General features: G+C 52.9%; 1 protein-coding gene across 4 annotated transcripts in view; it reads left to right on the forward strand.

Annotated features, from left to right (window-relative positions):
* The first annotated feature begins 4,656 nt into the window (after positions 1-4,656).
* Positions 4,657-15,100, forward strand: part of DDHD1 (DDHD domain containing 1) — a 57,242-nt gene continuing 46,798 nt past the window's right edge. For 2 of the 4 annotated variants that reach the window (XM_073577947.1, XM_073577946.1), the window contains exon 1: positions 4,659-5,473. In XM_073577947.1, the coding sequence (XP_073434048.1) occupies positions 4,876-5,473 (598 nt within the window). In that variant the 5' untranslated portion in view covers positions 4,659-4,875. Of the gene's footprint in view, positions 5,474-15,100 lie in introns of all 4 variants that reach the window. The other 2 variants (XM_073577944.1, XM_073577945.1) reach the window with 2 other exon arrangements.

Below are 15,100 nucleotides of genomic sequence, written 5' to 3' on the forward strand. Positions count from 1 at the left end.
TGCCGCAAGGAGAGAGCTTAGGACTGTATAGATGTTTGTAACCCACCTTACCCGCATACACCGTGAAGCAGAGCCTTTCTCCGGCGGTATCTCACAACGAACAGAGCACACTGTGTAGAAGCCATTGGACCGGGGGCCCAGCTGACCCAGCAAAGACCCCTCGCCCGCATAGGAAACCGGAAGTTCGTCTACGCCGGGCGACTCAGAGACTACACGTGCCGCTGTTGTCAGTGCCACCGTTGGAGACCGAGGAGCTGCAATCAAGAAGCCAATAGACTGATAAATTTACAAAAAACGAAAAGGGTTGGCACTTACCGGTAAATGTTTAGTGTGAGGCTAAAGCATGTTCAGCCGGACGAGGGGGAGTGGAGTGTGAGGACGACAGCCGTTTCACGCTCGCTCCTGCACTTCTACGGGTCATCATTGACCCGTAGGAGCCCGAAACAGCTGTGGTCCTCACACTTAACTCCCCCTTGTCATGCTGAACATGTTTTAGCCTCACAACAAACATTGGATTTTTACCAGTGTATGCCACCTCTTTTCTTTTTTTGTGGACATAGAGTGCTGTTAATTTCTGGTTGAGCACCCTAGGGTCAGGGTATATGCTCCTACAGCTTTCATCCATTCATTTAGAGGTGCATTGTAGAAGTAGGTGCAGCAGTGGTGCTTGTCATTTTATTTCTTTCATTTGAAAAAACACTGTGAAAAAAAATCTTGTGTGAACACTGCCTAAAGGGCTTGGGCGGACATAGCGCATGTGCAGTCTATGCGGCTGCACCGGGGCCCAGAGTTGGAGGGGGGCCCCTGCAGGGCGGCTAATAATGAGGGCAATCTGGCCTGTGTATCTACCCCCAAGGCCCTGGGGGGCTCCTGGCCAGATTGCCCTCATGTGCGGCGGGCAGGAAGCGATCCCTGCAGCTCCGCTGCCTACAAGAGAAAATGTATGTGTGTTGTGTGTGTGTAGAGATGAGTGGTGGTGTGTGTGGGTGTGTGTGCATGTGTAGCGCTGCGGGGGAATGTGCCGACAGGTGAATGTCGCTGTGGGTGTCTGTGTGTGTGTGTAGGTGGAGGAGAGGGCAATGATGGGGGTGATGGGAGAAGGCCATGATGAGGGTGATGGAGAGGGCAATGATGGAGGTGATGGAGAGAAGGCCATGATGGGGAGAGGGAAGGCCATGATGGGGGTGATGGGGAGAAGGAAGGCCAGGATGGGGAGAAGGAAGGCCATGATGGAGGTGATGGAGAGAAGGCCATGATGGGGAGAGGGAAGGCCATGATGGGGGTGATGGGGAGAAGGCCATGATGGGGGTGATGGAGAAGGCAATGATGGGAGTAGTGATGAGGAGAAGGCTATGATGGGGGTGATGGGGAGAATGCCATGATGGAGGTGATGGAGAGGGCAATTCACAGCGCCCTCTTTTATTACATAGTCCCCTCTCTTTTTAGATATGAAATGACTGCTGATGGAGCAGCTGGTGGCAGACGACCAGTCCATCAGCTCCTCCATTAGAAAAGAAGCTTTCCCATGCTCCATCAGCCATCATTGCATTATACAGGTAACAAGACAGGACGGTATGTAATTAAAAACAGGGCTCTATATAGTCCAATATGTAAAGGACAGTGCTGTACATAACAAGAGAGGGCACTGTATAATAAGGGATGGCAATATACATAATAAAGGAGACTATGTAATGAATTTACATGTATGTCTGTGTGGCTATATATACAGTATATACACTGCTTAAAAAAAATATAAAGGGAACACTAAGATACCACATTGTAGATATCACTGAATGAAATATCGCAGCTGAAAATCTTTATTCATTACATAGTGGCATGCGTTGGGAACAAGAAAACATAAAAATGATCAATGTAAATAAAAATTAATCTCCCATGGAGGCAGGGCCGTATTTAGAGTTTATGCTGCCCTAGGCACTTTTAGTGCTGCCTCCCCCATTGATGAGTACGACTAATGCAGACACTTTGGCAAAAATCGCTGATGTGAAAGTAGCCTTTCTCCATAGTGCAGCCGTTTCCCTAGTGAAGCCGTTTGCCCAGTGCAGCCATCTCCCCCCTCCCTCCCTGCTGGGCTCATACACATCCCCGCCCCCCACTCATACTCATCTCCCATCCCCCCACACTCATATTCACCTCCCCCCCAACTCATTCTCATCCCCCGGCTCATACTCATCTCCCATCCCCCCACACTCATATTCACCTCCCCCCCACTCATTCTCATCCCCCGGCTCATACTCATCTCCCCCTCCCTGTATGCATGTTTACAGCTCCAGGCGCTGGCAGTGGCATTCTTCCTGTATCACACAGGCTGTGTTGTGTGAGTGGTCACGTGAGAGAGGAGTGGCGTCCATATTCATACCTGTAATGAGCGGTAATAATAATTACAATATAGTGGTTTTTTCAAACCACTATAATAATAATCTTTATATAGCACTAACATATTCCACAATGCTTTACAGTTTGCACATGTTATCATCACTGTCCCCAATGGGACTCACAATCTAAATTCCCTATCAGTATGTCTTTGGAATGTGGGAGGAAACCAGAGGAAACCCACGCAAACACGGGGAGAACATACAAACTCCTTGCAGATGTTGTCCGTGGTGGGATTCGAACCCAGGACTCCAGCGCTGCAAGGCTGCAGTGCTGTCCACTGAGCCACCGTGCTGCAGCAGTATCACATGACCGCTCACACACACAGCCTGTGTGATACAGGAAGAATGCCGGAGAACTTCGGAGCCGCAGGCACCGCTGGAGCCGAGTATGATGTCTTCAAGAGGGGAGGAGAGGAGAGGGGAGGGGAGCGGAGGGGAGGATCCGACCCGGACTTCCATTTAAAAAAAAAAAAAACCTTTGCCCAGGTGTTGCCCCACCGCATCGTCCCGCCCTAGGCACGTGCCCGCGGGTGCCTAGTGGAAAATACGGCCCTGCATGGAGGTCTGGATTTGGAAGGATACTCGAAATCAAAGTGGAAAATCAAATTACAGGCTGATCCAACTTCAGTGGAAATGCTTTAAGAAAAGGAAATGATGCTCAGTAGTGTGTGTGGCCTCCACGTGCCTGTATGACCTCCCTACAACTCCTGGGCATGCTCCTGAGGCGGATGGTCTCCTGAGGGATCTCCTCCCAGACCTGGACTAAAGCATCTGCCAACTCCTGGACAGTCTGTGGTGCAACGTGACGTTGGTGGATGGAGCGAGACATGATGTCCCAGATGTGCTCAATCGGATTCAGGTCTGGGGAACGGGCGGGTTAGTCCATGGCTTCTATGCCTTCATCTTGCAGGAATTGCTGTCACACTTCAGCCACATGAGGTCTGGCATTGTCCTGCATTAGGAGGAACCCAGGGCCAACCGTACCAGCATATGGTCTCACAAGGGGTTTCATATCGGTACCTAATGGCAGTCAGGCTACCTCTGGCGAGCACATGGAGGGCTGTGCGGCCCTCCAAAGAAATGCCACCCCACACCATTACTGACCCACTGCCAATCCGGTCATGCTGAAGGATGTTGCAGGCAGCAGATCACTCTCCACGGCGTCTCCAGTCTCTGTCACGTCTGTCACATGTTCTCAGTGTGAACCTGCTTTCATCTGTGAAGAGCACAGGGCGCCAGCGGCGAACTTGCCAATCCTGGTGTTCTGTGCAAATGCCAAGCGTCCTGCACAGTGTTGGGCTGTGAGCCGACCTCCGCGCTCGCTTCCAGGTGCTTGGAACAGGGAGAGGACTTTTCTTTTTTGCAGTGTTTTTCTGCATGGAAAGCACAGTGCCGGTGGGAGAAAGCTGCACGTTAGGCCTCTTTCACACTTCAGTTTTTTGCATCAGTCAAAATCCGCCAAAAGGATGGATGGCGGATCCGTTTTATTACTGATGACAAAGGATGGCACCTGTCCGTTTTTTGACGGATCCGACAAATGAAGAAATCGCAGCCTGGAAAAGGAGAGAGAGAGAGAATGAGAGAGAGAGAGAATGAGAGAGAGAGAGAGAATGAGAGAGAGAGAATGAGAGAGAGAGAGTTTTTTTTTGTCCGGCACCCAGAAAGAATTTTGGGTTAAATGAGTGTCTGGAGGATCCGCCAGAGAAAAAAACGTTGCAAGCTCCGTTTTGAAATCTTTGAGGATGGTGACGGACAGCAACTTTTGGCGGATCCGCAAAAAAAACGGATGCAACGGACAGCAATCCGTCACAATCCGCCAATAATGGAAGTCAATGGGGAAAAAACGGATCCTCAAAAGAAAATTGAGGATCCGTTTTTTTCAAAACCTGGCGGATTGTGACTGATTGTAAAAAACGGAAGTGTGAAAGAGGTTACCTGCAGATTTGATGCACTATTTGTATGTTTTATGCATTTGAGCGAATACGTTACAAAAAAACTTTGAAAAAAAAATGCAACACAGATAATAAAAAAAAGCAACGACACTAAATGAGCTGTGTGAATAAGATTTTAGTAATCTCATTTATTTTACTGCTGCTATAAAAAAAAAAAATTCCTGTATGGAAAAAGTCACAAAAAGCTGCGTGTGAACAAGCCCTTTGAATATTTTTTCAGGGTGGATCTGAATCAGCTTCAAAACCCGCGCGGGATGAATGAATACGATGATTCTTTTTTTTTTGGCAGCCGCAGCATCTTTTCAGTCACCTGACCTGTGGTGAACACGTGACAGCCAGCAGGCGGGGACGCGCACGTCAGAGGAGATGGTGGAAGCAGCGGGGGCGCGCCCGGCAGCCGGTGTGTGAGGGAGAAGCCGCGCTCCTGAGGGGGCGGCGGAGCTCAGCTAACGGTTTCAGCGGACGGTGCGGCCTCGATGCCGGCGCCCGAGAGACTTCATGAGCACTGACAGAAGCTGGACGTCGCCGGTATGAGTCTCTCCGGGCTTCGGTCACCGGAGGAGAACGGCGAGTGTGACTGGGAGGAAGAAGAAGAGGAGGACGGGGAGGCTGGGGAAGAGGAAGGGCAGAACCGCCGGTGTCCCTCCTCCCGCCGGCGCTGCCGTTCTCCCATGTCCCGGGGCCTGGAGCTGCACCTGACCGGCCATGATTTCCCCCCGGTGCCGGGGCTGGCCGGGTCCCCCTCGGAGGGTGAGGAGGGGGAGGAGCGGCTGCAGGTCCCGGGCCGGCGTCGGACGCGCTCCAGCAGCTCCCGGCACCGCTATGAGGTAGTGACGGAGCTGGGCGCGGAGGAGGTGCGCTGGTTCTACCGGGAGGAGAAGAAGAGCTGGAAGCCGTTCATCGGGTACGACTCCCTGCGCATCGAGCTGGCCTACCGCCGCCTGCTGGAGCTGAGCGCCGCCCCGGAGGGGGAAGCCACTGCGGAGGAGGCAGGGGGTGCGCCAGGGACCACCGACCTGGACCTCATCACCATCGGGGACGTGGGCAAGATCGAGCCGGTGTGTGTGCGGAGCGGCCTGTACGAGGTGGACGTCACCGAGGGGGAGTGCTACCCCGTGTACTGGAACCGTAAGTGACTACCACCCCCACATCCAGTGTATACACCATAACCCCCCCACACATCCAGTGTATACACCATAACCCCCCCACACATCCAGTGTATGCACCGTAACCACCCCCCACATCCAGTGTATGCACCGTAACCCCCCCACATCCAGTGTATGCACCGTAACCCCCCCCACATCCAGTGTATGCACCGTAACCCCCCCCACATCCAGTGTATGCACCGTAACCACCCCCACATCCAGTGTATGCACCGTAACCCCCACACACACATCCAGTGTATGCACCGTGTCCACCCCCACACACATCCAGTGTATGCACCGTAACCACCCCCACATCCAGGGTATGCACCGTATCCACCCCCACATCCAGTGTATGCACCGTATCCACCCCCACATCCAGTGTATGCACCGTATCCACCCCCACATCCAGTGTATGCACCGTATCCACCCCCACATCCAGTGTATGCACCGTATCCACCCCCACATCCAGTGTATGCACCGTATCCACCCCCACATCCAGTGTATGCACCGTATCCACCCCCACATCCAGTGTATGCACCGTATCCACCCCCACATCCAGTGTATGCACCGTATCCACCCCCACATCCAGTGTATGCACCGTATCCACCCCCACATCCAGTGTATGCACCGTATCCACCCCCACATCCAGTGTATGCACCGTATCCACCCCCACATCCAGTGTATGCACCGTATCCACCCCCACATCCAGTGTATGCACCGTATCCACCCCCACATCCAGTGTATGCACCGTATCCACCCCCACATCCAGTGTATGCACCGTATCCACCCCCACATCCAGTGTATGCACCGTATCCACCCCCACATCCAGTGTATGCACCGTATCCACCCCCACATCCAGTGTATGCACCGTATCCACCCCCACATCCAGTGTATGCACCGTATCCACCCCCACATCCAGTGTATGCACCGTATCCACCCCCACATCCAGTGTATGCACCGTATCCACCCCCACATCCAGTGTATGCACCGTATCCACCCCCACATCCAGTGTATGCACCGTATCCACCCCCACATCCAGTGTATGCACCGTATCCACCCCCACATCCAGTGTATGCACCGTATCCACCCCCACATCCAGTGTATGCACCGTATCCACCCCCACATCCAGTGTATGCACCGTATCCACCCCCACATCCAGTGTATGCACCGTATCCACCCCCACATCCAGTGTATGCACCGTATCCACCCCCACATCCAGTGTATGCACCGTATCCACCCCCACATCCAGTGTATGCACCGTATCCACCCCCACATCCAGTGTATGCACCGTATCCACCCCCACATCCAGTGTATGCACCGTATCCACCCCCACATCCAGTGTATGCACCGTATCCACCCCCACATCCAGTGTATGCACCGTATCCACCCCCACATCCAGTGTATGCACCGTATCCACCCCCACACACATCCAGTGTATGCACCGTATCCACCCCCACACACATCCAGTGTATGCACCGTATCCACCCCCACACACATCCAGTGTATGCACCGTATCCACCCCCACACACATCCAGTGTATGCACCGTATCCACCCCCACACACATCCAGTGTATGCACCGTATCCACCCCCACACACATCCAGTGTATGCACCGTATCCACCCCCACACACATCCAGTGTATGCACCGTATCCACCCCCACACACATCCAGTGTATGCACCGTATCCACCCCCACACACATCCAGTGTATGCACCGTATCCACCCCCACACACATCCAGTGTATGCACCGTATCCACCCCCACACACATCCAGTGTATGCACCGTATCCACCCCCACACACATCCAGTGTATGCACCGTATCCACCCCCACACACATCCAGTGTATGCACCGTATCCACCCCCACACACATCCAGTGTATGCACCGTATCCACCCCCACACACATCCAGTGTATGCACCGTATCCACCCCCACACACATCCAGTGTATGCACCGTATCCACCCCCACACACATCCAGTGTATGCACCGTATCCACCCCCACACACATCCAGTGTATGCACCGTATCCACCCCCACACACATCCAGTGTATGCACCGTATCCACCGCCACACACATCCAGTGTATGCACCGTAACCACCCCCACATCCAGTGTATGCACCGTAACCCCCCACACACATCCAGTGTATGCACCGTAACCACCCCCACATCCAGTGTATGCACCGTAACCACCCCCACATCCAGTGTATGCACCGTAACCCCCCACACACATCCAGTGTATGCACCGTAACCACCCCCACATCCAGTGTATGCACCGTAACCCCCCCACACACATCCAGTGTATGCACCGTAACCACCCCCCACATCCAGTGTATGCACCGTAACCACCCCCACACACATCCAGTGTATGCACCGTAACCACCCCCACACACATCCAGTGTATGCACCGTAACCACCCCCACATCCAGTGTATGCACCGTAACCCCCCCACATCCAGTGTATGCACCGTAACCACCCCCACATCCAGTGTATGCACCGTAACCACCCCCACATCCAGTGTATGCACCGTAACCCCCCCACATCCAGTGTATGCACCGTAACCACCCCCACATCCAGTGTATGCACCGTAACCCCCCCACATCCAGTGTATGCACCGTAACCACCCCCACATCCAGTGTATGCACCGTAACCACCCCCCACATCCAGTGTATGCACCGTAACCCCCCACACACATCCAGTGTATGCACCGTAACCACCCCCACATCCAGTGTATGCACCGTAACCCCCCCACACACATCCAGTGTATGCACCGTAACCACCCCCCACATCCAGTGTATGCACCGTAACCACCCCCCACATCCAGTGTATGCACCGTAACCACCCCCCACATCCAGTGTATGCACCGTATCCACCCCCACACACATCCAGTGTATGCACCGTATCCACCCCCACACACATCCAGTGTATGCACCGTATCCACCCCCACACACATCCAGTGTATGCACCGTATCCACCCCCACACACATCCAGTGTATGCACCGTATCCACCCCCACACACATCCAGTGTATGCACCGTATCCACCCCCACACACATCCAGTGTATGCACCGTATCCACCCCCACACACATCCAGTGTATGCACCGTATCCACCCCCACACACATCCAGTGTATGCACCGTATCCACCCCCACACACATCCAGTGTATGCACCGTATCCACCCCCACACACATCCAGTGTATGCACCGTATCCACCCCCACACACATCCAGTGTATGCACCGTATCCACCCCCACACACATCCAGTGTATGCACCGTATCCACCCCCACACACATCCAGTGTATGCACCGTATCCACCCCCACACACATCCAGTGTATGCACCGTATCCACCCCCACACACATCCAGTGTATGCACCGTATCCACCCCCACACACATCCAGTGTATGCACCGTATCCACCCCCACACACATCCAGTGTATGCACCGTATCCACCCCCACACACATCCAGTGTATGCACCGTATCCACCCCCACACACATCCAGTGTATGCACCGTATCCACCCCCACACACATCCAGTGTATGCACCGTATCCACCCCCACACACATCCAGTGTATGCACCGTATCCACCCCCACACACATCCAGTGTATGCACCGTAACCACCCCCCACATCCAGTGTATGCACCGTAACCACCCCCACATCCAGTGTATGCACCGTAACCACCCCCACATCCAGTGTATGCACCGTAACCACCCCCACATCCAGTGTATGCACCGTAACCACCCCCACATCCAGTGTATGCACCGTAACCACCCCCACATCCAGTGTATGCACCGTAACCACCCCCACATCCAGTGTATGCACCGTAACCACCCCCACATCCAGTGTATGCACCGTAACCACCCCCACATCCAGTGTATGCACCGTAACCACCCCCACATCCAGTGTATGCACCGTAACCACCCCCACATCCAGTGTATGCACCGTAACCACCCCCACATCCAGTGTATGCACCGTAACCACCCCCACATCCAGTGTATGCACCGTAACCACCCCCACATCCAGTGTATGCACCGTAACCACCCCCACATCCAGTGTATGCACCGTAACCACCCCCACATCCAGTGTATGCACCCTGTCCACCCCCACATCCAGTGTATGCACCCTGTCCACCCCCACATCCAGTGTATGCACCCTGTCCACCCCCACATCCAGTGTATGCACCCTGTCCACCCCCACATCCAGTGTATGCACCCTGTCCACCCCCACATCCAGTGTATGCACCCTGTCCACCCCCACATCCAGTGTATGCACCCTGTCCACCCCCACATCCAGTGTATGCACCCTGTCCACCCCCACATCCAGTGTATGCACCCTGTCCACCCCCACATCCAGTGTATGCACCCTGTCCACCCCCACATCCAGTGTATGCACCCTGTCCACCCCCACATCCAGTGTATGCACCCTGTCCACCCCCACATCCAGTGTATGCACCCTGTCCACCCCCACATCCAGTGTATGCACCCTGTCCACCCCCACATCCAGTGTATGCACCCTGTCCACCCCCACATCCAGTGTATGCACCCTGTCCACCCCCACATCCAGTGTATGCACCCTGTCCACCCCCACATCCAGTGTATGCACCCTGTCCACCCCCACATCCAGTGTATGCACCCTGTCCACCCCCACATCCAGTGTATGCACCCTGTCCACCCCCACATCCAGTGTATGCACCCTGTCCACCCCCACATCCAGTGTATGCACCCTGTCCACCCCCACATCCAGTGTATGCACCCTGTCCACCCCCACATCCAGTGTATGCACCCTGTCCACCCCCACATCCAGTGTATGCACCCTGTCCACCCCCACATCCAGTGTATGCACCCTGTCCACCCCCACATCCAGTGTATGCACCCTGTCCACCCCCACATCCAGTGTATGCACCCTGTCCACCCCCACATCCAGTGTATGCACCCTGTCCACCCCCACATCCAGTGTATGCACCCTGTCCACCCCCACATCCAGTGTATGCACCCTGTCCACCCCCACATCCAGTGTATGCACCCTGTCCACCCCCACATCCAGTGTATGCACCCTGTCCACCCCCACATCCAGTGTATGCACCGTATCCACCCCCACACACATCCAGTGTATGCACCGTAACCCCCCCACACACATCCAGTGTATGCACCGTAACCACCCCCACATCCAGTGTATGCACCGTAACCACCCCCACATCCAGTGTATGCACCGTAACCACCCCCACATCCAGTGTATGCACCGTATCCACCCCCACATCCAGTGTATGCACCGTATCCACCCCCACATCCAGTGTATGCACCGTATCCACCCCCACATCCAGTGTATGCACCGTATCCACCCCCACATCCAGTGTATGCACCGTATCCACCCCCACATCCAGTGTATGCACCGTATCCACCCCCACATCCAGTGTATGCACCGTATCCACCCCCACATCCAGTGTATGCACCGTATCCACCCCCACATCCAGTGTATGCACCGTATCCACCCCCACATCCAGTGTATGCACCGTATCCACCCCCACATCCAGTGTATGCACCGTATCCACCCCCACATCCAGTGTATGCACCGTATCCACCCCCACATCCAGTGTATGCACCGTATCCACCCCCACATCCAGTGTATGCACCGTAACCACCCCCACATCCAGTGTATGCACCGTATCCACCCCCACACACATCCAGTGTATGCACCGTAACCACCCCCACATCCAGTGTATGCACCGTAACCACCCCCACATCCAGTGTATGCACCGTAACCACCCCCACATCCAGTGTATGCACCGTAACCCCCCCACATCCAGTGTATGCACCGTAACCCCCCCACACACATCCAGTGTATGCACCGTAACCACCCCCACATCCAGTGTATGCACCGTAACCACCCCCACATCCAGTGTATGCACCGTAACCCCCCCACATCCAGTGTATGCACCGTAACCACCCCCACATCCAGTGTATGCACCGTAACCCCCCCACACACATCCAGTGTATGCACCGTAACCACCCCCACATCCAGTGTATGCACCGTAACCCCCCCACACACATCCAGTGTATGCACCGTAACCACCCCCCACATCCAGTGTATGCACCGTAACCACCCCCCACATCCAGTGTATGCACCGTAACCACCCCCCACATCCAGTGTATGCACCGTAACCACCCCCCACATCCAGTGTATGCACCGCAACCACCCCCCACATCCAGTGTATGCACCGTAACCACCCCCCACATCCAGTGTATGCACCGTAACCACCCCCCACATCCAGTGTATGCACCGTAACCACCCCCCACATCCAGTGTATGCACCGTAACCACCCCCCACATCCAGTGTATGCACCGTAACCACCCCCCACATCCAGTGTATGCACCGTAACCACCCCCACATCCAGTGTATGCACCGTAACCACCCCCACATCCAGTGTATGCACCGTAACCACCCCCACATCCAGTGTATGCACCGTAACCACCCCCACATCCAGTGTATGCACCGTAACCACCCCCACATCCAGTGTATGCACCGTAACCACCCCCACATCCAGTGTATGCACCGTAACCACCCCCACATCCAGTGTATGCACCGTAACCACCCCCACATCCAGTGTATGCACCGTATCCACCCCCACATCCAGTGTATGCACCGTATCCACCCCCACATCCAGTGTATGCACCGTATCCACCCCCACACACATCCAGTGTATGCACCGTATCCACCCCCACACACATCCAGTGTATGCACCTTAACCCCCCCCACACACATCCAGTGTATGCATCGTAACCACCCCCACATCCAGTGTATGCACCGTAACCCCCCCACATCCAGTGTATGCACCGTAACCACCCCCACATCCAGTGTATGCACCGTAACCCCCCCCACACACATCCAGTGTATGCACCGTAACCACCCCCCACATCCAGTGTATGCACCGTAACCACCCCCACATCCAGTGTATGCACCGTAACCCCCACACACACATCCAGTGTATGCACCGTAACCCCCACACACACATCCAGTGTATGCACCGTAACCACCCTCACATCCAGTGTATGCACCGTAACCACCCCCACATCCAGTGTATGCACCGTAACCACCCCCACATCCAGTGTATGCACCGTAACCACCCCCACATCCAGTGTATGCACCGTAACCACCCCCACATCCAGTGTATGCACCGTAACCACCCCCACATCCAGTGTATGCACCGTAACCACCCCCACATCCAGTGTATGCACCGTAACCACCCCCACATCCAGTGTATGCACCGTAACCACCCCCACATCCAGTGTATGCACCGTATCCACCCCCACATCCAGTGTATGCACCGTATCCACCCCCACATCCAGTGTATGCACCGTATCCACCCCCACATCCTCACTAATTGGGAGCCCTGTCTGTATTGTGAGTACTTTGCGGGATCATACTGTATTCTTGGCATAGTGGAGGCCTCGTAATGACGTGAGAGGCGCGGTGACTCAAACAGATTATTATAGCATGTCAAAGCCACTCGGTTAGCACCCGAGCATGCTCGGATCGTTCACTCATTACTGCTGATCAGCACTGATCTATGTTGATAAAACATCAGATACCACTCATCCGATCTATAAATTTGTATCTAGAGATATTTTTCCAGTTGTTGTTAACTTCAGGTCTGGAAACAATGTTGCACTGTTATGTGATTTATTTATTTTTATTTTAAATTTTCTGTTCTTGGTGCTTTGCTCCCTTCAGCAGTCTTCACTTCTCCTTGATGGGGTCATGAGCTTCTCTTGGGGTATCGTGCATGTTGACAACTTGTGCCAGCTCTTATGTGACCTGCTGCTTGACGAGTAACAGATCTAAGAAATGATGGGTAGGACCAGCTCTATCTTCCCTCAGCTCAGATGACCGCACAGCTGTAACATGGCCTCTACTGTATGGCAGTATCATTTCTGTGGTGTTCCCTTGCAATTCAGTGACTTGTAGTGAGAAAACAATGTCAATAATGGGGTTGTCCTAGCTTCACAGACCCATGGAAGGCTGGATGTTGAAACCATCAAATGATCAGCTCCTGTAGCTTGAGATGGCTGCCATAGAAAAAGTTGCCTACCCTCCCACTTATTACAATAATTGATATGGCACCTTTGGGTTATTGTTTTTTTTTTTTTTAAATCAATTCCTTTTTATTTAAAAACTCCAAATACAAATTTTCAATCTTTCAAATAACTTAAATTACATAATTCCCTATTATAAAACAAATAAAATAACTCGACTTGAATTCCCTAGCCCACCCTAAACCCAAATCCCAATAATCCCAGACAGGACTATTTTTTCATTTTCAGAGTAGTTCTAGAATAACAGACTTTAAAATTCGTAGAAGGGGGGAGAAGGAAAAAAGAGGAATATTTACAATGCTATCTCTAATTAGAAGATTTGTGGGCAGCCCTGGAGTATATCTTTTCAGATTTGAAAATAAAGTTAGTTTATGATAGACTCCTTTCCAACCAGATTATATTATTTATCCTTCGTTGTAGCTCTCCCATAGGTGAAAGTTATGTGTCTAACCAGTTAAATGCAACAAGTTTATGTGCTTGAAATAAGATTTGAGAGATACCCATAAATAGGGGTAATTCGGGATCCATTCCGTCTTCAAACATTCCCAGTATACATATACCAGGATCTGTTAACAATTTCACTCCATACACCTTTTTTGTCAAGGAGATGACCTCATTCCAAAATGGGTCTGTCTACTTTCCCACATCATGTGCATCAAATGTGCCTCATCAAGCCCACATTTAGGATATCGCCATGATGCAAAATGCCCTGTCTTGTGTAAAAAGTTTGGCAGTTTTTTATATGAATTAAATATAATGAAAGCTTTTGGGCCTCTCAGGGAGATAATTTTAGAACAGCTTCTAGAATCTCTCTCCGTTGCTCCATCGATGTAGGGTCTACATCCGCCTCCCATTTAGCTATAACTGTTAAGGGGTGATTATCAAATTGGCCCTTATATATGGTAAAAATTAAACACTTTGTATGACTTGTAGAAGCAATAGTATCTAAGCAGGGATGGACAATTCATTTTCCCGAGGGGCCACATGAGAGACCGAGACTGTTCTGGAAGGCCGAACCTATAGGCTGCAATTAATTCTACTCAATATTAATATCAATATATTATAATTATTATATTATTGATAATATTAATTGTATCACTTAATATTGAGGAGAATTAAGTATCCTGACATTCCGCTATATAGCATTTGAACCCGAACACAGCCTCCCTATATATACTGCAGGAGCCCCACACAGCCTCCCTATATATACAGCATGAGCCCCACACATCCTCCCTATTTATAAACTGCATGAGCCCCACACATCCTCCCTATATACAGCATAAGCCCCACACATCCTCCCTATATACAGCATGAGCCCCACACATCCTCCCTATATACAACATGAGCCCCACACAGCCTCCCCTCGTATACAGCATGAGCCCCACACAGCCTCCCCCCGTATACAGCATGAGCCCCACACAGCCTCCCCCCGTATACAGCATGAGCCCCACACAGCCTCCCCCCGTATACAGCATGAGCCCCACACAGCCTCCCCCCGTATACAGCATGAGCCCCACACAGCC

The sequence above is a fragment of the Dendrobates tinctorius genome, unplaced genomic scaffold, assembly GCF_039654945.1.
Source record: "Dendrobates tinctorius isolate UK_male_01 unplaced genomic scaffold, ASM3965494v1 ptg000058l, whole genome shotgun sequence".
In the NCBI taxonomy this organism is placed as follows: Eukaryota; Metazoa; Chordata; class Amphibia; order Anura; family Dendrobatidae; genus Dendrobates; species Dendrobates tinctorius.